At 41.8% G+C, this 26,923-nt stretch overlaps 1 protein-coding gene across 3 annotated transcripts in view; it reads right to left on the minus strand.

Annotated features, from left to right (window-relative positions):
• The window catches only part of si:ch211-246m6.5 (von Willebrand factor D and EGF domain-containing protein), a 46,888-nt gene that overhangs the window by 3,228 nt on the left and 16,737 nt on the right, over positions 1-26,923 (minus strand). For all 3 annotated transcript variants that reach the window (XM_042219880.1, XM_042219879.1, XM_042219878.1), the window contains exons 4-30: positions 26,829-26,894; positions 26,469-26,701; positions 23,222-23,311; positions 22,993-23,134; positions 22,340-22,557; positions 21,258-21,331; positions 20,877-21,153; positions 20,507-20,709; positions 19,481-20,385; positions 19,193-19,329; positions 18,951-19,112; positions 18,739-18,843; positions 16,688-16,802; positions 14,809-15,080; positions 14,465-14,684; positions 14,139-14,276; positions 10,350-10,820; positions 8,986-9,156; positions 5,661-5,986; positions 5,072-5,573; positions 2,740-2,835; positions 2,569-2,664; positions 1,634-1,729; positions 1,198-1,293; positions 1,028-1,123; positions 519-614; positions 217-312 (exon numbers count right to left, since the gene is read on the minus strand). In XM_042219880.1, coding sequence (XP_042075814.1) covers positions 217-312; positions 519-614; positions 1,028-1,123; positions 1,198-1,293; positions 1,634-1,729; positions 2,569-2,664; positions 2,740-2,835; positions 5,072-5,573; positions 5,661-5,986; positions 8,986-9,156; positions 10,350-10,820; positions 14,139-14,276; positions 14,465-14,684; positions 14,809-15,080; positions 16,688-16,802; positions 18,739-18,843; positions 18,951-19,112; positions 19,193-19,329; positions 19,481-20,385; positions 20,507-20,709; positions 20,877-21,153; positions 21,258-21,331; positions 22,340-22,557; positions 22,993-23,134; positions 23,222-23,311; positions 26,469-26,701; positions 26,829-26,894 — 5,499 coding nt within the window. The remainder of the gene's footprint in view (positions 1-216; positions 313-518; positions 615-1,027; positions 1,124-1,197; positions 1,294-1,633; positions 1,730-2,568; positions 2,665-2,739; positions 2,836-5,071; positions 5,574-5,660; positions 5,987-8,985; positions 9,157-10,349; positions 10,821-14,138; positions 14,277-14,464; positions 14,685-14,808; positions 15,081-16,687; positions 16,803-18,738; positions 18,844-18,950; positions 19,113-19,192; positions 19,330-19,480; positions 20,386-20,506; positions 20,710-20,876; positions 21,154-21,257; positions 21,332-22,339; positions 22,558-22,992; positions 23,135-23,221; positions 23,312-26,468; positions 26,702-26,828; positions 26,895-26,923) is intronic.

Consider the following 26,923-nt stretch of genomic DNA (forward strand, 5'->3'; position numbering starts at 1 on the left):
TTAAACTGAGCAAAAATATGTTCTTATTTAATGTTTTTCATCTGAGGTTGTATTTACCTCATTTCCAGTTCTGCTAAGGATGTTTTTTATCCCCAAACATGTAAACCCTTAGAAGTGAAAGAGGCTGTACTCTGACTGTAGGTCAACATAAGAAGAGAGCAGAAGAAGTGTTCAGGTGTTCGTGTCTGCCTGAGCGTTACGGATCATTACACGTACGTTTGTCACATCTCTTCCCTCGCCAACCGGACAGACAATCACAAACATCTGGACCAACGCACCGCCCGCCGTTCATGCACATGGGCTCACACACACCTGGAGAGGAGGAATGAGGGAGACAGTTTTAATCAACTAATTCTTTAGTTTGTCCAAAACATGACAGTAAAAGCACACAATCTGGAAATTAAAGTGACACAAGTTCGTCCACTTCGTCATCTTTAAAAGCAACTGAGTGATAATTAAAGTAACTGGAGCATCTGCAGACAAGGAAGATGACCAGGAGATGAAGAAGAAGTGCTTACTTCTCTCACACCGTCTCCCTGTGTACCCCTGCAGACATGAGCAGACGTTGTTTCTCATACACAGACCACCATTTTTACAGGGAGGGTTGCAGACAGCTGGAGGAGAAAAAATATGTTAGAAAAAGTCCAGTTTTTCCTATATTATTGCACTCCAGTAGCTTTGCATGATTAACAGCTCAAAATAATCCTTATTTATCTTCTACTGGACCCCTCAGCTCATCTTTTTTCTGAAACAAGGCCTCTTAGCCCCTCCCCATTTAACCTAGCTTTCTTCTGATTGGCTAGTCCTCACCAACAGACATCTGTAATGTCAGTATTAGGATAAACAGTCTCTATTAATACACTACACATACATAACCTGATGATTTGAAAAACTGGTCATGTTTAATATGAGAATCAACCACTAAAACGGTATTTTTGTGATTTTGAAAAAGGTAAAAGCAGAATAGCTCCCAATTTAGATGCTTTTAGACACTTTAAGCTTTGAATCTAGCCTGCTGTAGATTTACCGTTCTGACAGTGTGCACCGTAGAAACCGTGAGGACACTCGCAGGTATTCGGTCGAACACACGAACCTCCGTTCAGACAGACAGGGCAGCAGAGAGCTGGAAAACAAAATTTGCAGTTAAACTTTACCCTAAACTTAAATCAGATCTTGAGCATGAGTAATACAACTCACCGGTCTCACAGGACGGTCCAGTCCAGCCTGGTGTACACATGCACTCATCTGGAGATGCACACTGGCCTCCGTTTTGACAGTGACGGCTACACACCACTGCAACCAACAACAAACCCATTTATTTAATTCAATTCAGTGGATTTTTATGTTGATTTTTGTGGCCTTGACGAGTTTTGTCTCTGCAACATTATAGACAAAACTCCAATAATCAGACAATCCCCTTTGAACAGCACTTAGCGAAATTGGGAGGAAGACCTCCCTTTTAATAGGAAGAGACCACAATAACAGTTATGAAAGAAAAAGTTTTTAAAAAAAATATTGTAAATTAAGACCGTAAAATTAGAAAGAAATACCCGAAACAAAAGAACAATGTATACAAATGTACTGCTGTTTTAAAAGATCTTCACTGATATTGATATAAAAGAAGTAAACTCACTTGTTTCACATCGAGGACCAACAAACCCGTAAGGACAGGAGCAGGTCTGCAGTCCCACACAGGTGCCTCCATTTTCGCATGGTGACCTGCACAAGGCTGCACACATGGAGTTTAGAAATGAGATGTAATACTGACATATTTTTAGTGCATGCTCTTATAGACTGTAAATAAAAGTGGACATAACCACTGCGACATCAGTCATTGGCTTGTGAAGACTTATTTTGAGAGCTCAATATTAGCTTCACACCCACACTTACTTTGTATTGGTGGAGCTGGAATTAATCTGATCTACGTAGCTAGCTTACATACCCGCTAATTAGCATTAAGTAACAAAAAGATAAAATAATGACGATTCACAGAACATGTGGGACTGCACAGCAAACCGTATTACCTGTCTACTAAAAATGCCCCAACAGGCACCAACACTATAAACATAGTCCAGAGGTCCAGTTAAATGACTCTGATTAACTAAAGTGACGGCTAGTGCCTGTATTCACTGAACCCTGTGTAATTTTAAGCCTTAATACAGTTTAACTGGGTTACTTATAAAGAAATAGTTTTCGTTTTAGGCTGTAAATATTTTTTATTTCTGCTGTAAATTTGGATTTTTTAAACATGGGGCTCAATGGGATTGACATACTTTTTGGAGGCAGCCTCAAGTGGACATTAGAGGAAGTGGAGTGTTTGTCACTTCACTTTTCATCACCTCAGGTTGTTACTTGTATACATGAGGTGGTGTTATTTACAGTATTACTTAATGGTTAAGTGAGCTTCATAGCAGCTACCAGAGGTAGTTGAAGAATTTATAAGCTATTATAAAAGTTAATCATTCTTAAGTTTTAAGCCTTTAATTTGTTGTCTCAGTATGTTATACTAAAAATGTGCATTAAATAGATCCTGAACTGGATTAACTTGGAAACAGAAGCAAACGTTACCTTCCTGACAAGTCTCTCCATGGTATCCTCTGAGACACTGGCAAACATTTGGTGCAATGCAAACCCCACCATTCTTGCACCCCGGATCACAGATGGCTAATAAAATATGGGAAAACAATTATTTTACACTTAAATTATTAAAAAATAAATTCTAATGCTATTGCTTTTTACCTTTTTGGCAGCTAGATCCAGTGTAGCCTGGTTTGCAGCGGCATGTGTTGGGCGCAGCACACTCCATGTTCCTACCGCATGCATGCCTGCAAACAGCTTGAAACACAGATGGGGAGGAGCGTTAAGATGTTAAACCTACATATATTTTTCTATTAGACTGGTTTATCTCTCTTTTGTGGCACATGGACTACATACTAGAGATGGCACATACCACTTTGTTATGTCCGATACTGATACTGATATCATAAATTTGGATATCGGCCGATACCGATATGAATCCAATACAATGTGTTTTTTAATCAATAAAACTGTTTTTTCAATATCTTGCTGCATTTTGTATAATTTCAAACTCAAGTTTAAAAAAAACAAAACACTAAAGCTATTCTGTTATACCTGTATGGAAAAAATACACTGGACCCAAAATATTTCATAGTTCAGCAATACTGATCAATCTAATAAAGTTAAACATACTCCATCCTCCCTATTCTGGTATTTTAAAGAGTAAGCAACCTAACTAATAGGGTTGCAAACTTCCAGCAAAAAAAAAAGGGAACCACCCCCACCCTCCACCTCATGATGCTTAATCGACGTAATCAACTTTAATTTGATGCACTGTCAAAAAAAATGCACAGAAATAAATTATTTTTCAAGAATAATTAAATAGATTCAACGTCTTTCTTCAACAGAACTGCAGACTGCACAGATGGTACCTTCCCAAAGGAAAAAGTACTATAGCTTACTAGGGTATATTAGACTTAATAGTTACTATATACAGTAATGGACTTCTATACATTTTACATCATATTAAAACTTTGGGTGTAAGATTTGGATAATTGTTTATTAAAAGCTAGACATTTTAAATGAGAATAAGAAAGAAAAGTATGTCTTTGTGCCCCCCTTTTCCCTGTTCATGCCCTATCGGCCCCCCTGGCTAAACTTTGCTAGATCCGCCCCTGCACAGTTACCAGCCGTCAGCTGCGTAGAAAAAGATCCTGGTGTAGAAAGTAATATTAAATAAATTCTAACAACAGCTTATCAAGCTTAAACGTGCTGCTGTTGTTCAGCCGCTGGTTTCCTCTTTGTGGCGCGAAATGGGCGATAAACAAACAAGAGAGTGTCTGCTTCCACTTGTCTTTGCAATAGGATGATGTCGGCGTAAATGTGCTGTCATATTCGTTGTGTTCCCACTAGTGCTGTCAGCGTTAATCTCGTTAAAATGGCATTAACGCCATAACGCGGCAAATCTCCGTTACCACGGATCGCCCCGTGCTTGGGGCTGGACGGCGTCAACACGTTAACAAGCTAACTGCGCTAACACTAGTTCCCACAAATTGAGCATTGCGTGGCACATCCGACATACTGTTTTACTTTTGTCCATGACGTGCTTACCATCAGGGTCATACTTCACATGAAAACCAAGATAGTTCCAAATGCCAGATCTGAATGAGGGTGGGGCAGGTTCAATTTTGGGCAGCATTGAGGCAGTTGCCATGTTGCAACGAGCTTAGCTTCTGTCTTGCTAGCTTGTGTTGTGCTCAGTGGATCTGCACTCGACAGTGCAACCTAGGCGGAGTAGTCAAACACAGATCCACTGAGCACTCAACACAGACAGCATCGTCAGAAGAAAAGTTGATAAAATAAATAAAAAATGTTGTATTGTTCAATACATATGCATACCGAACCGAAAGTACTGTATCGAACGGTTCAATATCAATAAGAGTATTGTTGCACCCCTAGTAAAGACCCTACAATAATACAACTGAACATGCTGCAAATTTTAGGTTTGCAAATTTGCATCAGAACTGTCAAGAGGGGTGATGATTTGGGCTTGTTCCCAGCCCCCGGACCTGGGTACCTTGCAATCAGTGAGTTCACCATGAACTCCTCTGTATACAGAAGAATTCTGGAGTCAAACCTAATGCTTGGCTAAAACTGGGTCATTTAACAGAACAATGATCCCAAGCACAGCAGCAACAGAATGGCTGAAAAAGCAATAGAATCAAAATAGTCAAAGTCCAGACCCCAACCTGAACCTGCTAATTTTTTTGGCAGACCCTATAATAGTCGTGCATTAACAAACCTTCAAACCTCAATGAACAGAAACACAGTGATCCCCAGTGACGTGACAGTGACAAATTAAGTCATATATGTTTACTTCATGTTATTGCTGCTAAGCTATTTCATGGGGTGTACTTAGTTAACACAAGATTGCTGCAGAAGAGTCCTGTTGAAAACTGTTTTTCATAGCTGTATCTTATATGAATAATAACACCATTAGAAATTGGTTCTGCCGATTTGAGATATTTGGATATCAAAGAGAGAACAGGTTTACCTTTACAGGTATGCCCATTTCCAGTATATCCTACTGGACACCTTCCACAGCGGAAGCCCCCATCCTTGGCTGGTTCACACTGGACACCAGGAAAACATGGCCGTTCAGCACAAGCCATCAAATGTTCGTCAGCTAGTGTACCACTTCCAGTTGATGACTGGCTGGATGTAGATCTTTGTGCCAGGGAGCTATAGACCTTGTCGGGTGTTGTAAGGGTCAGCACTGGCACAATCTTCGGCATCTCTGATCCTGGCTCAGTTTCATCCCCGTCTGCAGAGAACTCAGACTCAGAAAGTGAGTAGGACAGAGAAGTGAGGGCTGCTGTAAGTGGGAGGGCAGGTCTTGGTGGAGTCCAGGGTTTGGTCTGGGTGGATGTCAGGTGGTTGAGCTGATGCTGGGTTGTTTGTTTAGCTGCCGTTACTCTTCCAGGCTGAATGGAGAGCCGAGGTGCAGCGGCAGTTACTTTAACAGGCGTGGCACCAGTAAGAGCTCCTTCAGACTTCTGGAAGATGATCATAAAGTGAGTAAATGGACTTTAATGTCCATCTGTACGATTTTCTTTTAATGCTTTGAACAGTTACCAACTCACCTTGGAGACTGTTACATGGGGCATGACAATCTCCCTGGAGGCACTGGCGTACGTCCCAGTGTCTGATCTAGGGTTGGCACGTGTGATGTGAGTATTTGCAGCGACATCCCTCGAAGCAGAAATGATGGCCTCTCTTCTTCCTGTGCCACCCTCTCTCCCTGATCCTGTAACTTGGTGCGACCTAATGAAGGATGAGGACAGGTGCTTGACACCATACCTGTTGGGCAAGTTGGGTAGGTGGACATGGACGACTTTGCTGCTGCTACTTCCATATGAGGATCGGCTGGACTTGCCTAGTGTCTGCTGCTGAGGCAGGTGATTGGATGCTGAGGAAAGGGATAACGGTCATATTAGCTTGTATATCACATTGATGACACAATCATGACTATAATTTATACAACTGCCCTTGGGATATTGTTCCTACACAGTTTTTGGACACTCCAGAACCTTCAATTTCCCAGATTACAAATTTTGCTAACAAAGCAGTCCATGTCCTTATTAAATAACCTTGCCTGAAAAGAGTTAAGTAATTTTTATTTCTGAACTTATATTTCTATGATGGAATTCATGGAGAAAATGCTGTATGCTCAGCCTTTTTCTTTTTTAGACTAAGCCACTGAAAATTTCCGATCACACCTCAGGACAAAATATGCTCTACACAAACTTTTTAATGATGACGTGCTGCCTTTAAACTCCAGTAATTGTGCCATTTTTTTTTCCAGTAAGATTTAGATCTACTTTCTTGCGAACCCTCTTGAGGATTAGGCTAGCATCTAAGGCACTGTCCTGAAAAATGGGTTCTTCTCTTCATGTGCCTCATTATGGTGTGCCTCAAGGTTCCAGTTTAGGGCCTATTTTATTTACCTTGCATATGCTCTTGCAGAAATCTAATAGTTCATCCACTTCTTTGCTGATAGAATCCAGATCAAGCCAAAAAGGCATTACTTTTAAGATCAACTGCTTGTAGTTTTTCTTCAAAATAAGGGAGATTTGGCAGTGCCTACTCGATAACTCTGGAACAATCAAATGTTAAGTCTCTAATGAAACGAAACCCCCAAAGACATGCATGTTTTTGATGGCCTTCACATATTCTTACTGTTTATTATATTTTAGTGTTACATTTCTTTCCTGTTCTGTCTTGTTTTTAGAATACCTTTGTTAATTTTATTTATATTTTGATTTTATACAACTGGATCCTGTATTCTGTCTTTCTTTCTATTTTTTCGATCTATTTATGTTCTCCACAGTGGTATGGACAGCACTTTGGTCATCTCCAGTGGTTTAAAAATATGTTACAGAAAGAAATCTGATTTGGCCTTGACTAGAGTTAAGTAGAACAGCAGAGTGGCCTCAGTTACACAGGCCTCAGACTGGTGTGAGGGGTTATTGGCAGTTGCTGTGAAATAGATTGCCAGTCACGCACACTAGAGGCCTGTCACAAAGCTGCTTGCAACTACCAGTTACTAGGGAAAAATGTGTATTTTCCCAACTGATTGGTGAATGGTTGCTAGCTGTCTGTAGGTGAAAGTGGTCACAAAGAGAGTGCAGTATGAAAACCCTTGCCACTAGCAGATTGCTGCAGTCACATGTATTCTTATGACACTAACCTGCCTGCAAACAGTATGCAATTGCTCACAAAATTAGTGAAATTTGAAAAAAAAAAATTGTCTCAAGATGTAAACAGAAAATGTTTAACTTCAAAGTAAAAACTGCAACCAAGACATTTTAGAAGGTGCAACTTTTCAAATGACTGCCACTTCCTATTCATGTTGGATTTTTCACAGTCTCACCACTCTGTGAGTAGTTGGTAAGTATTTGTAGACAGCATCTTCCATACAAACAACTGGTGACAGCGTCCCAGTGACCAAAATAATTGTAAGGAGGTTTTCAGTGCAACATTATAAAGTTCTGTGTGACCAATTTCACCTAGCAACAGCTCGCAACCTTCAGCAACGACATGCCAAGCGGTTTATTCATTGGTGGTTAGCAGGGGTTTATTGATTGGTCTCTAGGCATGCATAACTGAGGTTTTAGCAATCAGTTTCATTGCAACCAGTCAGGGAATATAAATTTTTCCCTAGCGGCCAATGGTTACCAGGTCAACCAGCAACTAGATCTGAGGTACTGAGCCCTAAGATATTCATATTTCTACCCCAAAACGTAAATTTCCAGTCATAGCTTTGAAATCTTTACTGAGAAGCATTAGATTACTAAAATATGCTAAAGCAGCAGCTTTGGGTGCTACAGCTCATGTCATTATAAAGCTGCCATTGATGTCATTCTGCTGTGTATCGCGTATGTGTCGCTGCGTACTAAACACAGCTTGACAGGCTTAACAGAGGTTTGACAGGAATCTGCAAAACGCTGCATTAAATGATAAAATACAGCAAAATAAAACTAAAATTGAAAAGCAGAACATCTGGTCAAACGATGACATGCTGAAGGAAAAAAGCATGTCTGCTTTCAGTCCTTGGACAAATAAAAGTAAAGAGAAGAACAGCAAAGCAATTTAAGCGATTAATGTCTTGTTTGTGGTGATGTGACTCTCCAGACAAACACAGTCCACAATAAAAGGGATTTAAGTTGGAATCAGACTGTCTCTTTAGAGTTGTGAGCCCCCCCACCATCTCCCCTTGTGTGAAGTCACATTAAGGAATCTGCTGCAGAAACTTTGTGGAACCGACTCAAAAAGCAATGCACCAGAGGTGGTTATTTCATTCAGGCAGTCTCCAACCACTTACGCTGATTTATCTCCTGCAATAAATGACATTCTTTCCAATCAAGAAAAACACATAAAGCAACATCAGGGAAACCAGAATATAACGAGTGCAAAATAAGCTCTTAAAAGCAGACCACAGTGTATGGAAGGATGCACATTACTGACAGATGTTTTCATCAGAGTAATGCTTATTTTTTTCCTTTGAAAAACAACACAATGTGTTTTTGTACAAAGAATCGGAAGAATATGCTATATAGAGCAGACACCCCAATTTGGGCTGCTTTTGTGACTCAATTACAGCATTGACCAATCATGTGTGGGGCTAGATGTGACCCAAAGGTTATGAAACACCTGATGTCCAGCCAGTGTAAGTAGATCTATGGCTGAATTAAGTCAACAGCATTAGTTAGTTTAGGGTTAAAGGAAACTTCAACTGCATTCAACTGCTTTTTTTTTTCCTTTTTCTTTTTCTTTTTTTAAATGTCCTAAAGGCCTGTGAAAAACTCTATAATCACTCTGGTTCCTGCAAAGTCCCTGACAAGACTTAAAAATCATGGAAGCTTATCCCCAAACGCATTAAAATATTAAATGTAAAAGCTCCCTCACCTTCCTTGGAGTTCTTCATGCAGATGCGACCGTTGCCATAAAGTCCAGGTGGGCAGCGGCCACAGACGTAGCCCACATGTGGCGGTCTGCGGTTGATGCATTGAACCCCAGGAAAGCAGGGCCTGCTGGCGCATGTAGCTGATAAACTGACAGCCAAAGACCTCACTGATCCTGGGAGAGAAAGTTGTATGAGATCAATCATTGTCCTATAAGAAGGCTCGGATTGTAGCAAACACAATCTGCATCTCTGACATCTGACATCTCTGAAAACATACAAATAAAACTGTTGCAAAGTTCATTTTTGCTTTCTTTCATTAGTTCTAGTCTTACAAGTATCAAATATTAATATACTTACAAATATCCTTGTGTGCTCTGTAATGGTTCAGACTAGAGTAGTAATAGGCAATGAGGAAAAAATCAACGATTACACTGACGGTGTTCCACCTTCAACCTGTGGGCGTTCACTTTTGATCACAAGCCACACAGGCCTCCTTGTGGGAGGCAACGTGTCTCCATACAGTCGCAGTCTGACCTCTCTCAAACAGATTGGTGAAGGTTTACAAATAGTTGCAAACTCATTTATAAATGCAGACAGACTGCCAATGAGTTTATCACAGTTAATCCCGTATTATCATAAACAGTAAGTAACTGACGCATGTAATTGCCAACTTGACTCCATTCAATTGCAACCAAGCCTGATTTGATCTTATTGCTTGTTTTATAGCTATCTTGATGCACTGATGACTCATTGAAGACGGCAGCTGACTGCGAGTGATCACAGATCTGGTCCTCGTCTTTGAAACAACCATTTCAAGAAGCAGCAAAATTGAAAGTTGCTCACAAACGATCGCAATGATCTTGGGTGTGCCATGGTCTCCACTGATTTTCCTATTGTGACTGCAGCATTAGCTCTGTAAGGTAACATATCATTGAACTACAGTTTTCCTGAATACAGAGTAAAAAAACAATATTTTTTTGTCTAAATTGTTTTTGTTTTATGTGAATTTCCCTGTTTCTGAATGGTTGTTCAAGCACACACAGTGGTAAGATCTCCAAAAAAAGATCACATTGGTCGGTTGTTCCTAACATCTGAAAATGACCTGTTTAAGTGTTCTCAAATTGAAATCCTGAATCCCCTTAGGGCAGCTTTTATAGCTAAACTAAAAAAAATATGTATACTACAGTATGTGAATTATTTTCCTGGTACTTATTTTAATGACTGTGATAAAACATTATGGCCAGAATGACTGAATGTTCCCTTTTAAAGTCTCCTTGTCTTCATATTTGCTTGAGGCTCAGCACAGTGTGATACCTCGCACATTAAGGAAAACTTAAATGGAATTTATTGGAAATTTGGGGCTTACCTGCAGCTGGTCTATCATGATCTGATGGTGAAGCTACAGTCGGAGGATTGCTTGTAGTGTTTCTGAATTTAGATTGCTCCTGCTTGACTCGGCGTGGAACAATCTCTGAGAGGTACTTGAACATGTCTGTGTTAGTCCTGGATAGGTTTAGGTTAGCTGCTTGAGTTTCCCGTGAAGAATCAATATTTGTTTGGGGAACGGTTGGTGTTTTGCGCCTGCTGGTTTCTGCTATTGTGACTTCAGGGCTAGAGCTAATTCCTGCTGTCCTTGTCCAGGTGGTTGATTTCATTTGTGGGTCAATTCTTGGAACTGTTTTCCTGGCCTCAGCTGTCATCTGCGGGGAGCTACCGCTTGAGGTCTTCAGGAAAGCGCCTGTCTTTATTTTGGGTGGTTGGAGCAGAACATCTGGTGTCTCGTAGCCAGTCATATGAGGAGCAGATGTTGAAGGGAAGGCAGCTGGACTGAGAAATACTGTAATAAGAAAGCCACTAATTATGTTCTGGATTGCTATCCTCAATTTTTACATCCAATTGAGCATCAAGATCACCCACTTCAGAACACATTGCATTAAATCAATAATAAAGGACCAAAAAAGAGAGATGGTACAGTGAAGGATGTGGAGGTTGCTGTAAATCAGAAAACCTGGAAGGGCTCAAAAGGTTACGTTTAATGAACTGTGACTCCCAGCAAGAGACGAGACCTTGGGTCAAGTTTGTGTAAAGATATCTCTTGCCACAGTAGTAGCAGAAAACCTCAACAGGCTTCAGACATGGCAGCAGGTCAAATAATCTGACTCATCCTGCTTTACTACAGCAAAGACTTCTTACTTACTAAAATTAAGGCAGATTCAATAAGACTTTGGAGTCTAGTTTTGAATGCCTCTTCAAAACCTTTACCTTTGACACTTGACTTTTCTCAACTTTTTCATTAGAACTGAACTTCCTTCTGCTCGGTTGACTCGTCAAAACTACCAATGACGGTTGATTTGTCAAACCACAACTGATTAGTTGGAGAGGTTAAAGGGTTTAAAGGGTTCGTTTCATTAATCTCAAGGTAACTGCTTTGTAGCTTTGGGTGTGTATTGCTAAGTTTCTTTTCTTTCTGAATAACCTGTACTTAATGTGCAATTGTTGTGCAACTGATGATCTGGAACCTTCAGCATCAAATACTAAAAGACTCAAGTGAGTTTATGAATGTATTTGAGCCTGTATGTATACTTTTGAGCCTTTTTGGATTATAAAAAATCCAAAATAAATTCAAACTTCTGCACACAATTCTTGTTTTAAAGACGTATGCTGTCCAATTATTCCACCGTGGAAATAGAACATTTCAAAGAAATCCTCAAAAGAACCACATTTACTATGACATTCATGCCGTTGGTGAGTGGATCTAAACTTGTGACCACAGCTGTATCTAAAAAAACATGTAGAAGCATCCATCACCACCTGCTTGTCATTTAAAATTTAAGGACCTTGTCCAACTCCACTGACACACAAAGTTATGCGTCTTAAAATGAACTGAGCGTAGAGGTCAAACAAGTCAAGCTGAAGGCCCTCAGTGGACATGTGGAGGATTAAAGAACAAAGAGGATTAGGAAATCCAACTATCTGTCCCTGTGAATCTTCTGCCACAAGGTCCCATAAAAATGGCAAATAATATGCTGCTGAGTTTAATTAATGTTCTGTGCTTTACTGTAGACCCAGATTTTTTTTCCTTTTAGGGGCAGAAACTCCTGTAAACACACACCACAGAGTTCTTCTGTTACTGGAAGGATAATGTGACTGCAGGAATGCAACATCAGCCCCAGTGCTTAAGCAAATAATATAAAGCACCTTGAGGCAATATGGTTAATTTGGCACTATGTAAATAAAACTGAATTGAATAGAATATGGATCAACATGATGTCTTTTAGGTGAGAATTCTGGGGCTTTTTTCTCTTTAGATCGTGAAAGCAACTAATTTAACCCTGTATTAATATTCACCTTGACAAGTATGGGTACGTGCACCAGTGTTGTGCTCGCAGCATGCTGTTAACTTCTCATCTTCAGTTAACAATATCTTTGTAGTTAAAATCCAGGAACCAAAAGTGAAACAATTCCCGTAGACACCCATAAATCCTGGAGTTAGGAACGTGGCTGCTCTGCCTAACTCGGGGGTGTCGAACCCCAGACCTCGAGGGCCGGTGTCCCTGCAGGTTTTAGATCTCACCCTGGGTCAACACACCTGAACCAAATGATAAGTTAATTACCAGGCCTCTGGAGAACGTCAAGACATGTTGAGGAGGTCGTTTAGCCATTTAAATCAGCTGTGTTGGATCAAGGACACATCTAAAACCTGCAGGAATCGCCCACTACTGATCATTAAATAGAATGCAGGTTTATGGCAGGATTTGTATTGTGACAAGTATCTTAATTGAGATAGCATTTCTTCGTCACGTCACCATAGCTGCCTAAAGACACGGTTATGTTCCTTGAATGTTGGAGAAAAAAGGCAGATCTCTGCATGCCTGAAAAATAATAACTGATTAGCCATTAGCCTTGAAAATTTTGGGAACACCCTCTTCGACCTAAAACAAAGTGTGCTTCAACATCGAGGCATTTCCCACCGACTGGCACAGATTGCAACAATATAAAGGAAACAAATAAAGCTGCAGGTTTGCAACAGCAGAAGTTACCATATTATGCATGGATTTTTATATAATTACTGAGTTTTGGTGGAAGCCAAAGGTCTTTCCAAAACAACGTGAGCGGTCACAGTACAAGGCAGCACTATCAGCCATCTGGTTTCCATTCACTGCTGAGTGCTCCTCCGGGACACACGGCTCCAATGAATGAATTCACTCTTTTTTTGGATAGCTGCTTTAATTTAAATGTAGTTGGAACAACAACAAAATTAGCTACAAGTTTGCTGGAATGCTCGAACCAATATCACAGCAACAAACAGATGAACATATGATAAATGCTGCTGGGAAATGAATAGAGAAATTGACTATTTTTTTATTATGTGAGGCTGTAAACTGTACAGAGGGGCTACACCCTCTCAGACAACAGCAGTGTCTGATAAACTCAGGGCTGTTTTGGAAAGCAGGATTAACTATAGGAAAATAAGTGGTCTCGTTTGGGTGCCGTGACGCCACCTGACGTTACTTAATCACGCCTAGCTTCCTGTCAGTTTCTGCTCAAGACATATACTATTGTGGTCAGAAGTTTACATCCACTCATCATGGGCACGAATGTCACGGCAATTTTGGGCTTTTAATGATTTCTTTGAACTGTTCTTTTTCTGAGGTGGAATGATTGCACAGCATGCAATGGGACAATGCTGTACAGCACTGTACAGTTAATGACTTCAAAAACCACACTGCCTTAATATTTCCAGACCTAGAAGCTACATTTTCTGTCACTTATTCTGGTGACAGGGGCAGCAGTTTAAACTGTTAGCAGTCGGACGTACCGCCCACGGGACATTGGATGGTTTAGGGGACTAATAGGACTGCTAAGGGGTTAAGCAGGCATGCCCAGACCTTCCTCTCAACAGCCACCTCCTCTCTCTTATGGGGGGCAGAAGCAGATATATTCCCAAGCCGGCTGAAAGACATAATCTCACCAGGTCTGCCTAGGGGTCCACTCCCATGCTGGGAAAACCTCAATTAGCAGGCATGCAGGAGGCATCCACCTCAATGGCTCCTTTAAATGTGGAGGAGCAGAGGCTCACGAATGAGTGTCTCTTAGTGGAGCTCCATTTTTTATAAACTGCCTATGGGTAGTAATGCAGTAAGCCCATACTTACCAGTGCACGAAGTCCCATTTCCCACCATTCCTTTGGGGCAGGGGCCGCAGCCATAGGAGCCAAAGCTGTTGAAGCACTGCACTCCCGGAAAACAGGGCTTCCTTTCACAGTCATTGATATCCTCCAGACACGTTAAACCTGCCAAAAACACACACAGAGGATGTTGATTCTGTAATCAAAAACCATCACTGGGATTAATCCTCCGCGACTGCAAACATGTGATGTTAGAACAGCCCAGTGTGTCTAAACAAAACAGCCTTAAACATCAAGGGCTTTTATTTTGTTCATTTTTGATTAAAAATCTTTAGGTCTTTAATCATTCTTACCTCGCAGCCCTGCAGGACACTCGCACCTGTACCCACCGGCCACGTCGATGCACTTGCTGCCCAAGCATGGAGCCGACAGACATTCGTCTATGTCGTCGGCGCAGAGTTTGCCCTGAGTACCCTCGGGACACACACACAGGTACTTCCCACTGCCGGCGGGAAAGTTAATATCCGTCACGCATGAGCGTCCATTCTGGCAGCCACACGGCACCACGACAATCTGTGTTGCAAATGGGAAACACAGACACTGCTGAGGAATGTCTGGATTTTATTAATATCTAACAACATCAGTGTATCACATTTACATCAGCAGACTACTGCTTAGCAGCTTATCCCCACTCTACCTCCACAGTGAAGGTGCTCTGGGCGTTACACTCGTCAGACAGCGTAAAGCGGACAGAGCTGCTCGTCCGGAGCCCTTCCTTCTCTGGAACTGATGGGACCCTCCAGATAAGGAGGCCAGCAGGGGAGAGGACAGCACCTTCTGGTCCCTCTTCCAGCTGGAAGAGAAGCGCCGAGCCCTCGGGGTCCGATGCAGTAAACTGGAAGACGAAGTTCTCGCTGGAGAATGTCTGCAAGTTGCTTTGAGGCCGGTGGAAGGTCGGAGGCTTGTTGACTGATAATACAGACAAAAACAGACTGAGATGCACTTCATCCCACCTCTTATTCCCACCGTACTATTTACTGTCTTCCTACTACAAGCGTTTGATGACAGGAGCTTCCTGTGCTGAAATAAGCTCTTTACAGGGAACCCTGGTTTGGCAAAAACACACCTCCAGGCTTGTTCTGGAACAATCATTGTAAGCACGCATGTCCACCTCTGGACTTGAGCTTTTTTTTTCTTTTCAGCTTTATTTCCCAGTAATGTTTTGGCTGAGGCTGAGGTATGCCACATTAAACAAGAGCTAGACTGAAAATCAGTGGCAACAGGTCTGATGGAGTGACAGATCCAGATTTGACTTTCTTGGTTGAAATCATTGTCAGTATGTACAGAGGAGGTCAGCAGAGAGCTACAACAGGGAGTGACTACAGCCATCTATAAAACACGGTGGAGGCTCTGTCATGGTTTGGGCTCCATTTCAGTCAGTGGTGTTGGAAAACTTCTCAAAATTGATCAATTATGAACACAGAAAATATTTTGAGCTACTATGCAATGCTATCTGGAAAGCATCTGATAGACAGTAGCTTCATTTTTCATCACAACAATGATCCCAAACACACTGCCAATGCAATAAATACCTGGATAGAAAAACACACAGTGGAGCACTATCAGTCATGGATCGGCCTCCCCAGAGCCCGGACCTCAACACTACTGAAGCAGTGTGGGATCACGTGGACAGAGAACAGAACAAAAGGCAGAAACATCCAAAGAAGAGCTTTGAATGTCCTTAAAGGAGCCTGGAGATCTATTCCTGAAGACGACTTAAAGAAATGACAAGAAAGCTGCCTAAGAGAGTTCAGACTGTGCTGAGGAATAAAGGTGGTCACACCAAATAATGACTTTCAAGCTTGTTAGAATTGTACAAACTCATATACCACATATACTGTATGTACATACATGTTTATGCGTTTCCTGCCTTCCTAAAAGAGGATTTTCACTTTGTACTAAAGTGTAAACCGATATTGGTGGACAGCAGCGTCAGTATGGATCATAACTGTATATTTATTATATAAGATGAATATACAGCTTAATTTTTATAGATGCATTCAAGTTCATCTGTATATTGTGTTTTGTTCTTGTGCATTTATTCCACTGTTTTCTACTTTGTAGTTGAGTTTTGAGAAGTGAAAACTGAGAAAATAAAATCCATTTCTACGTTTTAATCCTTAAAGTAAGACTAACTGTTACGCTGGTCATTTATTCCAGCGTCCCTTTGCTTTTTGCATGAATCTTGCCTGTCTGTGCTGCTGTGGAAACCAACCATGTGATTTACTCCTGCTCCGAGAGTGGTTAAGTGGCAGGTCAGGGCATGCTGGGAAACCTAAACCTCTGCTCCTTTGATCTGCTAATGGAGACAAACAGGACCACAGTTGGATGGCTACCACTGCACTGACACGGTGAGATAAATGCCTTTTTTCCCTGATGTTGTTCATCTCGAGTTGACTGGAAGGCAGATAGAAAACCAAGTACACGGGGAGAATTTAGTGATGGTTCTGAGTTTGTTTAGCTAGAAAATGTTGTTCTCCTTTCAGATGGTGAGAGCCACTTCGAGTTGTGTGTACCTTGGTTCACAGACCAGGTGAATTTGGAGGCGTCTGGGTTACAGAGGAGGCAAGGACTGCTGGGATTGGAGTCTCCTGCTGCAAAACACATCCCATCGATGTTGCATGTCCGCTCCTGACAAACAAAGAGAAGCAAACAGATCTGCTTGTGGACTCACTTTTTTTTTCAATATTAGCATGTTTTCACATTTTAAAACACATTTTTTCAGGTGTTTTGTTTAGTGATGAACAGGAAATCAGCTCTAAACACACATCTCTACTGAAGTTAATTCAGTTTAGCTCAGTTTTGGCAGCCACATGTCTACATACTGTTTGTCTACAGCTGTTTGTGTGTTTTTGCTCTGGGCTGTTTGTCTGTCTCCCATAAAACACAGTTCCAGGAACAACAGGACCCCTCACGTACCTCTTTTACACTGAATGTAGAGATTTAAAATAGCCAACTGCTGCTGCTGCTGTAGTCGTCCAAGCAGCAGACCGTCTCGCCCCCCCCAACAGCATGTAAAATGCCTCATCACACTTTTCCACTAAACACCCACTGAATCACATCTGCATCCTCAATCAGCATCCCCTACTAGCACGAACAAACGTTGGCGTGTCCAGGTTTTCATAACATGTCACCTGTTGAGACCATGTGAATAAGAACAGACCAGCAAAAACAGAGCAGGCTGTCTCACAGCCTAATTTATGGGCCTTTTGTCTCCTCCAGTGCCTAACAACTGTCCCTGTGCCCTTCTAGTACAAGAGTGTTTTGCCGTTCTTCAGCTGATGGCTCGGAACAAAGTTTATTTTAGCAATTATGATTTTGTGGATACTTACACACTATGGTTAGTCTTATTTATAAACTGTAAATGAAACAAGGGTATGCATTTTGGTTTTCAAAAAGAAGTTAAACCATTGTGAAAGCTTCGTAAACAAAAGAGAAAAATGATCATACGTCTCACTTGACCCATCCATCCACCCATGACCACAGTAAACATTTTATGATGAGTTTATGATCTTAACTGCTGGTTTCAAGTCTAAAGCTTCCATCACACGGGCCTAAGGACTAGTTAGCAATGATTTGCCAACCACTGGTTGCTAAGAAAAAGTGCAAATTCCTCAACCGGTTAACGAGTGATCACTGGCAGTTGCTAGCATAAAACTGGTTGCCAAGATGTATATGGCGCTTTCAAAGGGTGATCTACTGACCTGCAAACACTGTCCACCCAGAATTGTCATAGGACCACTTGGTCAATGGGTAACATATAAGCCTATTGGCCCTTTGCAATAACAAGATAACAATAACAAGAAGTTTTTAAATTATAAATGTAACTCAATTACAATAAAAGTACAGTGGCCCCTAGAGACAAAGTACGTACAAACTCCAAAACACAAAGGAAGTGCTCCAGGACGCTAGGGGCAGTGTTGAGTTCGATTTGCAAAAAAAAAACCCCGGCAAGTTTGTTGCAAACACATGGAGTTGCCGGAAAACACCTGCAAGGAAAGAACAACCACACTCATATATATTCAAATAATTTAAAAAAAAAAGTTCATTTACCTGTTACTACCACACACCAAATCCGGTCGTTGGTACTTCCTGGCTTGTGTAGCTACTAGGTAACAAAAGCTTGCACGTGCTTCGGAGCTTGTATGTGCTTTGGAATTTGTATGTGCTTTGTCTCTAGGGGCCACCGTAGAAAAGCATATAAACCAAGATTAAAACTTCTGAAATGTATATAGTGACTGAAACTTTACAATAAAGCAACTGTTTCCTATGATCGACATCAGGGCAAATAAAGAATTTTCAAATTGTGAAAAGTAGCAAATGGGATTTCTCAAATTAAGGGCTCCAGATGGACAAACATCCATATTTTGGCATTTTTTCAACTTCCCTACCCTCTTATGAGTGCTTTACAAACAAAAAATAAAGATGGCAAACAAATGATGCCAATTTTAATAATGAATAATAATAAAAATAATACTTTTCATTAAGATGTTATCCATCTTAATGAAAAGTATTTTTATTAGCTTCCCAAGAACAAAAACATTGCTCCGTCTTGCATGCGAGTTACCTTTAACTTACAGAGTCCAGAGCGCGAGGCCTCACAGACCTGACAAATACCATCGTAGATTGTCAGCGTCTTTGCCTGGCTGTACTGAGAGCCGTCATTGCTGACCTAGTACAGAAAAAGAGGAAGGCGATAACGCAAAGACCTTTAGACAAAGCAGTCAACACCTAACAAAAGCGATTTTAATTCCAAGTGAAAATGAGAATGAGCCTTGCCTTAATCTCCCAGCGTGCGTATGGTTTGTCATCCATCATGAAGTCTTCTGTATTGATGGCAGCAGTGCTCAGAGATGGTACAGCACAGTCTAAAACCTTGGAGCTGAGGAAGGTGGCTTTTGTTCGCTGTTTTTCCCCTGGAACCCACGCTTTGTTTATGTACTGCAGAAGGAATTCAAGGAAAGGTGAACAAAACAGCACTTGAACTCTCTTAATTGATTTTAGCCTTAGCCTCATCTCACCTTCAGTCTAGTGGCATAGCAGCTTAGGTCAGGAGAGTCAATGAAACCGAGGCCAAAGACCCGAATGCTGCGACAGTCGAACACTCGAATATCACAGAGGCCACTGTTCTCCAAATCGGTTATCTCAACCGGTTGGCCTATTAGAAGAGAGACTGCTCAAAGGCAAGTTTTTTTTTGACTTGATATAACTAATTTCAAGTTTTAAGAGATTAGTATCAGTGTGACTTTTAATCTACTTTACTCTGTAGTTGTATGTTTGGTATATGTATAACTGTTCCTGATACTCACTGACAGCCAGGCTGCAGTCATGGAAGCTGTAGTTGGGAAAACACTGGCAGCCCCACTCTGTACACTCTCCATTTCCATTGCAGAAATTGGGGCATCGCAGCGCAGTAATCACTTCCCCATGCGTTCCCGGTGTACTGGCCACCTCCAAGGCTCTGTGGGTCAGATTTTCCAGCAGCTTTCTCTCACATTCATTCTCCAGGTATGGCAACAGCGCCTCTTCCCATCCCAGGTCATCTTTAAGCTGTAGGTCTAGCATGCAGAGATCCACTGCCTCACCAAGGCGGCGTCCCAGCAGCTCCTGGCACACTGCTCCAACAGTGGAGTTGACCAAAGCCAGTTGGCATACTTCAAGGGCTTTGGCTGAGGTGAGACCACTTGGCGTGGGCCACTGGGGTTGCACCTCTGGTCGAGCTTCCACCTGGTGATCCTCTGGGAAAAAGTAGGCGTAGCTTTCCAGATCAGCCTGGCTTAGGCTCTGTGCCATTAACACAGGCTGGAATGACGCCTGTCTCTTTGGCCTGTCAACAGAAAGCAGAAGATCCTTTCTGAACTCATCGTCCAGTTCAGGATCTCTGTCACTGTTCTGATTATTCTTGCCGTGAAACCAGAGGTGCCGCCTCTCGACAGGGTGACTGCTGAAGGCAGATATATCCAGAATGCTTTCCTCTTTTTCCAGGCTCTTGATGTATTCGACTGTTGTGTCCATTGAGGGGAACACAGATGTGTAATCCACATTATCATATGCTATGCAGTCTGAGTGAGCAGAGGGATTGTACAAGTTTCTCGTCCCCCTTCCAGCTTCTTGAGAAGTGCTGGATCCTGTTTGGCACCGACAGAAAGGCCTCCTGAGGTCCTGTGTCATACCAGGAGGTGTTTTGTCAAATAAACTCTCACCAGGAGCTATCCTAACACACACAAAGTAAAGGAAAACAAATAACGTTGTGGAGACTTCAGCTGAATTATGGCGGCAATAAGGAAAGATTAGAATTCTGAAAATTAGAAATCTACACTGTGTCCCAGACTGACCTCCAGGTTTCTATGAAGCTGTGCAAGTCATCAGGGCCATAGAACCCACCATCGGAGGCCTGGAAGTCATTGTTGCCGTTCCGGTCGAAGGTGCCACAGAGGCCTTGAGTGTTTCCATAGTCCACGCTGGGTGCCCGGACAGACAGGCTCATCCCCCAATCACCAACATCAGCCCTAACAAAGGCCCCGGAAGGAAAGATCAACTACAAGAGGAGAGTCACATCCAACAGCTAGTTAACATAGTCTCCTCATGCATTAAAAATTCAACTTATATGACAGATCTGAATGAAGGACAGATCATTCTTGCATGATTTTACCATGAATTTAGCCAAATAACTAGACACCAGTTTCCAAATGTCCAGATACCTACGGTGACCTTCTTCCCTTGGTGGGACTCCAGCACCCTGACCCGACTCCCCTCACTGTCACCGAGGTTCTTAAGATCAAGCTGTGGCCTCGTTTCCTGCGGTTGCCCATTGCACATGTCAAAGATGGCAAGCTCGTTCCCCTCTCGCACTACAACGCCGCAGTTACATGCACCGGAGTAGTGTCGACTGCTGCAGTCCCACTGGCGAGAATGGACTTCGAATTCCCTGGAGAGGCTCTGGTAAAGGACAAATGTGCCAGTCTGGTGGTTCTCGTAACGCCTGAAAAGGAAATGCAGATTTTTTAATAAGAATTTGAAGACTTTAACTGTTGCACTAACTGCCCTATAAATGGATTCATTTAACAAAAGCTGGAGGTAAGTTACCTGCCATCTAGTGTAATGATATGCGGGTCAGTCAAAGAGTAGCACGTGGAAGTGGGAATATCCTGGACCGTGACCTGGGGGTGGGAGGTAGAGGTCACCAGAAGAAAGATTAAGGGGGCTATACCCTCTGACCCTGTGGCCTTAGGCTTTGATGTTTTCACTGAACACAGATGAAAAAGCTCCTCAGAGACAGAGTGTCTGGAGGGCTGACATCACATCTTACATAATGTCACCGCTTGTATGGACACAACTAATGACCGCTTAGAGAGGCGCTCTTTAAGTATTATGTCAAACCATCAAACAAGTGCATGTTTGGTCCTGAACCACAACCTCTCCTTCAGTGTTAAAAAGAACTGTATAATTGTGTGTATGTGTAAACAGTATGATGGAAAAACCTGCTATTTGGAGCCATTGTAGTACTTCTCTTTAATTAAAGTAATACTTTCATTCGACATTTAGCTTTAGAAGCTGGTCCTCTCTTCCTGTTAGGCATAATGGAATCCATTGAAATGCCACTTGAAGACCCTCTATTTATCCTGAATAAGTCCAGGAACCCATTTAAGGACTGTGTTTATTGTAGGACCCTAGCACAAAGCATCCATGGTGCCACAAACCCAGCTCTTACCCACTAGTGACCCTATAGATCTTATTAAAAGCTCCTCAAGGGCCAGAGGAGAGCCTTTGTGTGACAGTTTTTCCAAAAAAGAAAGTCCTCTTAAGGTTGCTCCACATGCCACATTTAACTTGCATGCCTCAGATTCCAGCTGTCGCCCAAACCTCCTCAGGGTTTCCTTCCAAGATCCTCACGAATGGTTTGAAATTTATTTCAAAAGTGGAAAAATCGTCAAGCATCTCTCAATCTGCCTCAAGGATATTGTGTAGGACAACTGTAGCTGCAATTTCTAGCTCTTCAGATCCCAGCAGACTCTGTATTCACCACACAAACAAACCCATTTCCAAAACTTTGTACACATAAAATGTAAATAAAAACAGAATGCAATGACTTGAAAACTTCATATAATCATATTTTATTCTGTTTTTATCCACACGAACAATCTGTCGTTCTAAATGACCTCACTCACTTTGAGGGATGTCGGGACGTAGCTTCTCCAAAGGCGTGGTGCAGAGGGTCCAGGCGAAGCACCGATCAGGCTCATGCGGTTCCCATCACGTGTGAAATCAGTCACAGCAGTGACAAAAAACTTTGCCCAACCGCAGCTGCCTTCACTGCAGGTGTTTGGCTGGAGCTGCACCTGGCAGGCGGACAGCACCACGTTGGAGACCTCATGGCCCAGGCTGTCTGTGGATGTCAACACAGCAGTAAATTAATGTTAACAGACAGCACACAGCTGCCTGCACAACTGTAATGATGTCTTTCTTAGCCGGCTTCAATGCGATGATGTACAAGGTGAGTCTGGGAATAACAATAATAAGATCCCAGAGGAAATGAGAAATGCTTGAAATTGTTTTGATTGTTTTATTAATGCGCGACTGTGGCCTCAGTAGTTAATTCAGCTGCTCTAATTTGTGTTTGGTGATTTTTGTTAATTACCCAATAACGGGTACATTAATGCTTAAATGGGGGTAATATTTGTCCAACTGTAGTGGTTGCTGCAGGCAGTACTTAACTAAATTGCAGGTTAACCTTAAATATACTCAAGCTGTAGATTTATTATGTCCTTGCAGATAAAGGTGATGACACAGACTCTATCTCCTGTTTTCCCACAGGTCTGACCTGGATCGTTGACAGTCAGAGCCAGAGGGACTCCACACTGGTGGCCGATGTTGGAGGTGAAGCAGGGGATGGGGACGGTACTGTGGACAGTCACCTCGTGCTCCTTACTGTTCTCTGCTATGTGGAGCACATCTGGAGAGAACTGAGGAGAAAGGAATAAGAGTCTATGAGGTTCTCACTGAGAAATGAAACCAAACTGGGGTTTTAAAACAGTCAGAGGAGGCTTTACCTTCAGCCCAGCGTAGAAACTCTCACTGTCTTTTGAAGTCGATCTTGTGTGGCTGGAGTTGGCTCTGAAAGTCGACACACTGCAGGAGAACTACAGGGGAAATATCAGCTGAAGCATGAAGTCTGAATCAGCTGCTTTTAAATCATTTTTTCATCCGACTTAACAACAAAGCCAGACCCCAAAACCCCTTTATGGTTAGAAAACCATCTCATCTCTTTATCCATAACTATTGGTTTCTTATCTAAACCATTTATCCACTACCTTTAGTGGCTACTGAAGAACAAGCATGATGATGGGACATGAACAGCAGAAACTGTAGCTACAAATAAACGCATGCATCAAATAGATAAATAACCAAACAATGAGCAAAAGTGGTTGGACTATGTCTCTAAACCTAAACATGCTAGATACTGATAATGGACAACAAAAAAACAAAGAGACTTTAAAGCGATGGCTACAGTGAGTCTACGTAGAGGTCGGCATTCACGCAAACTTTAACCTCAGTCTGGCTTCTTGGCTAGCTTTGTGTTAGCATCAGCAAACATCGCATGTTAAACTATGAATCTGAAAACTGAGAAACACTAAATCTGGATGTTTAAATAAATTATTTATCCAATTCTTTACTGTTAGCTACAGCAATCGGTTTACCTAATAATGTCTAACATTTTAAACATTTTAACTAGTTTTTCAGTTGTTTATCGTGCATGTTTGGCTCAAAATCTAAATGCGCCACTGATTTCCACTGCTTTTAGTTTTTTTACACACTTACTAGTTTCATATTTTTAGCCAGCAATATCAGCTGTTAGCATTCTTTTAGTGACCAAGTCCAACGTATTTTCATTTTATAATTGTTTTCATTTAACTCATGTATGCATTTATTTTCTTTCAGTTGCAGTTTCTGCTGTTCAAGTCCCATCATCACATTTGTCCTTCATATACTTTTTTCTTGTTGTCTTTTTTCAGATCAGTTGAGCTAATCTACTTCTGCTACAGAAGTACACATTGGGGTACTTGTAGCCCTTTCTGTGAATCACTGATCTAAGAGAAGTAAAAGATGAAGGTATACTGGAGTTTGAAACCACCTTTCACATTTTGATTGCTCAAACAAACTTGAGCTATGTAACTGTCAACTGATGTGGATAAACGAGAGTGGAAGAGTGCATTACCTTTTCACACTGTGTTATGAAAAAGACCAGCAGTGTGCAACTGTCACTGTATTGGTGATTCATCAAAATGTTTCCAGATATAGCTCATAACACAACAAACCAATGCTCCAAAAGCACTAATATTTAACTCTCTTTCATGGTTTAAAAGAAATGAAGATGACCTCTGACCCTGCCCAGCTGCTATATCAACACACGCTAAAGACGAGCCCCATGAGCAAACCCAGCCCTGCATAACATCTGCTAGACCAAACTAACATAACCCCGGTGTACAGACATGGGAGCAATGTGGTCCACAGCTGCAAGATGACAAAAACTGGGAGTGACATCACCTCGGTGTCAAATGGTATCACGCTGAAAAATCGAATAACTTTGTGTTTCCTAGCAACATATCACTTCTCAAGGAAATGAAAGCTATCAGCAGCCTGCACAGTCTGGCTGTGTGGAAATGAGGCTGTGCAGCAGCGTGTTGACATCCTGGAAAGACAAAGGTCAATCATAACAGTTTTTACTCCAGTGCAGGGCAGGAGTGCAGCGACTCAGCGTCAGCTTCAGCTGCAAGAAGGCAATCTTGTCGACAGCTACTCATATTTAGTTGTCATTTTAACCAATCTTCGGATTTCTTTATTCTTTTGCTGCTGTCTGGTTTTAGTGCTATTAGCAATTATTCTTCCTGGTAAATCTTCAGTTCTTCTGATTATTGTCTTTCATACTGAGCTTTCAAAACAAAGCTAAATTCGATCCTCCTAGGACACAAAGATGACGTCAAAGAACATCCACGTGCTAAGGTTTATTGAATAAACTATTTCCATCGCCCTAAAGGCAACCTGGTAAAGAAATAAAACTGCTGGCATTCTGATTTGATTATTAATAATAATTTGGAGCATTCTGAAAATAACCCAGAACTACAACAAACCATAAAATGTATCTGGTATTTTCGTGCTACTGTGAATCTGCTCTCTCCTAAGCCCTGAATGCAGATGATTCTTGGTGCTGGACACTTTTTGTTTTTTGTAGAGTTTTGCTGAGGAGTCACAGTTGAGAAGGTGTTGGTAGCAAAATAGCAAACACTACCTGCGAAGGACAAAACAGGGTTTGCATTTGCTTAATTCAATCTTGAAATCATAAACTTTCATTTGGCTTTTTGTTGCCTGTTAAAAAAAATCTACATTTTTAAACAATGACCAGGAGGACATCTTGACCCACCTATCTGGTGGCTATGTCGCAAACCCCAAGAAATGACCAGATTACAAGATGCAGACAAGCCAGTGGGTACCCTGCGTTGGTGTGCAATGATACTGTAAGGTCTGCCTCTGTGTGATATTTTTCAAAGCCATTTTTCCCTTCTCAAGATAATTAAGTGTTGGGCTATTTTTCCCTTTGCTTTTTGGAACATCTACATAAACACATTTTGTGGGCCTCCTAATAATGCAATCTTTCTGCTGAAACTGGATAAAAAAACAAACAAAGGAAAACTTTGGCAGCCCCAAAACCCAAGTACCCAAGAATTTTGAAAAAGGAAAGCCACATGGACAACTCTGGAACCAGAAAAAATACACATTTTGGGATTTAGGCAAATGATAACGTGCAAAACTTCTCTTCGTCTGCAAGAAGGCATCATCAAACAGCTGACAAGATGGTATCTCACAAGAAACATCCATATTTAATGTCTATATTTAATATAACCCAAACACTTCCTTTATCGTTGTGCAAGAACAGCTACACTACTGCATGAATGAAGAGTTGCCAAGATATCAACATAAGAAACAGCTTTATTTTATATACGTGCGTCGGTTCATGTAAAAATAACTTCCTAGAATTCACTGTGAAGATGTGAATGGAGATCGGCTTAAATGGGACACATATGGAGCAAGGCTTTTCCAAACTGCAACTGATTTAACTTCCCCACCCTTTTCTTGCATTCTCTCGACTGCATATGACACATGTTGCTTCTCTGCGTTTTCTCTGTGAGCCTGAACTCATGAAAAAAAAAAATCAGTTCAGCATGATCATGGGCCACTCGAGGAGGTCAAACCCACCACATGTGCTCCCCAAAACTTTCAACACAGTCTGGCAGGAATTACCGTTTCTCCAAGCCTGAAGCGAACGCCATCCATCTCCACCACAGAGAAGGGCTTCAGCGTGGCTTCCTGTCTGATCTCGGCCTTCATGCTATTGCTGATGTGTCTGGCCCAAACCACCTGGAAGCCCAGCGTCTGGCTCCATGGTGGCGAGACGAAGGAGCACCTCAGGTGGACGCTGTGGCCGATGAGCTCCGCAGTGATCACCGGTCGGGAGGGCAGGGACGGGACGGCCTCTGAAAGCAGATTTGGGCAGTTGCTGAAGTCACAATAATTGGTTTTCTTTTTAATTTTTTACAGTAAATTGAGGATGCAGGGACCTTCTTTATACAGAGATGAACACATATTTTAAGAGTCTTGTACCTTTGCATTGACCGTTGTTTTCCACCTCCCCTGCTGGGCATAGCCTGGGCCCCAAATCTGAAGCAACTGAAAGATGAGATTCATCAAATATCTTT

Source organism: Haplochromis burtoni, unplaced genomic scaffold (assembly GCF_018398535.1).
Source record: "Haplochromis burtoni strain Fernald_Lab_line unplaced genomic scaffold, NCSU_Asbu1 Contig_39, whole genome shotgun sequence".
Classification (NCBI taxonomy): Eukaryota; Metazoa; Chordata; class Actinopteri; order Cichliformes; family Cichlidae; genus Haplochromis; species Haplochromis burtoni.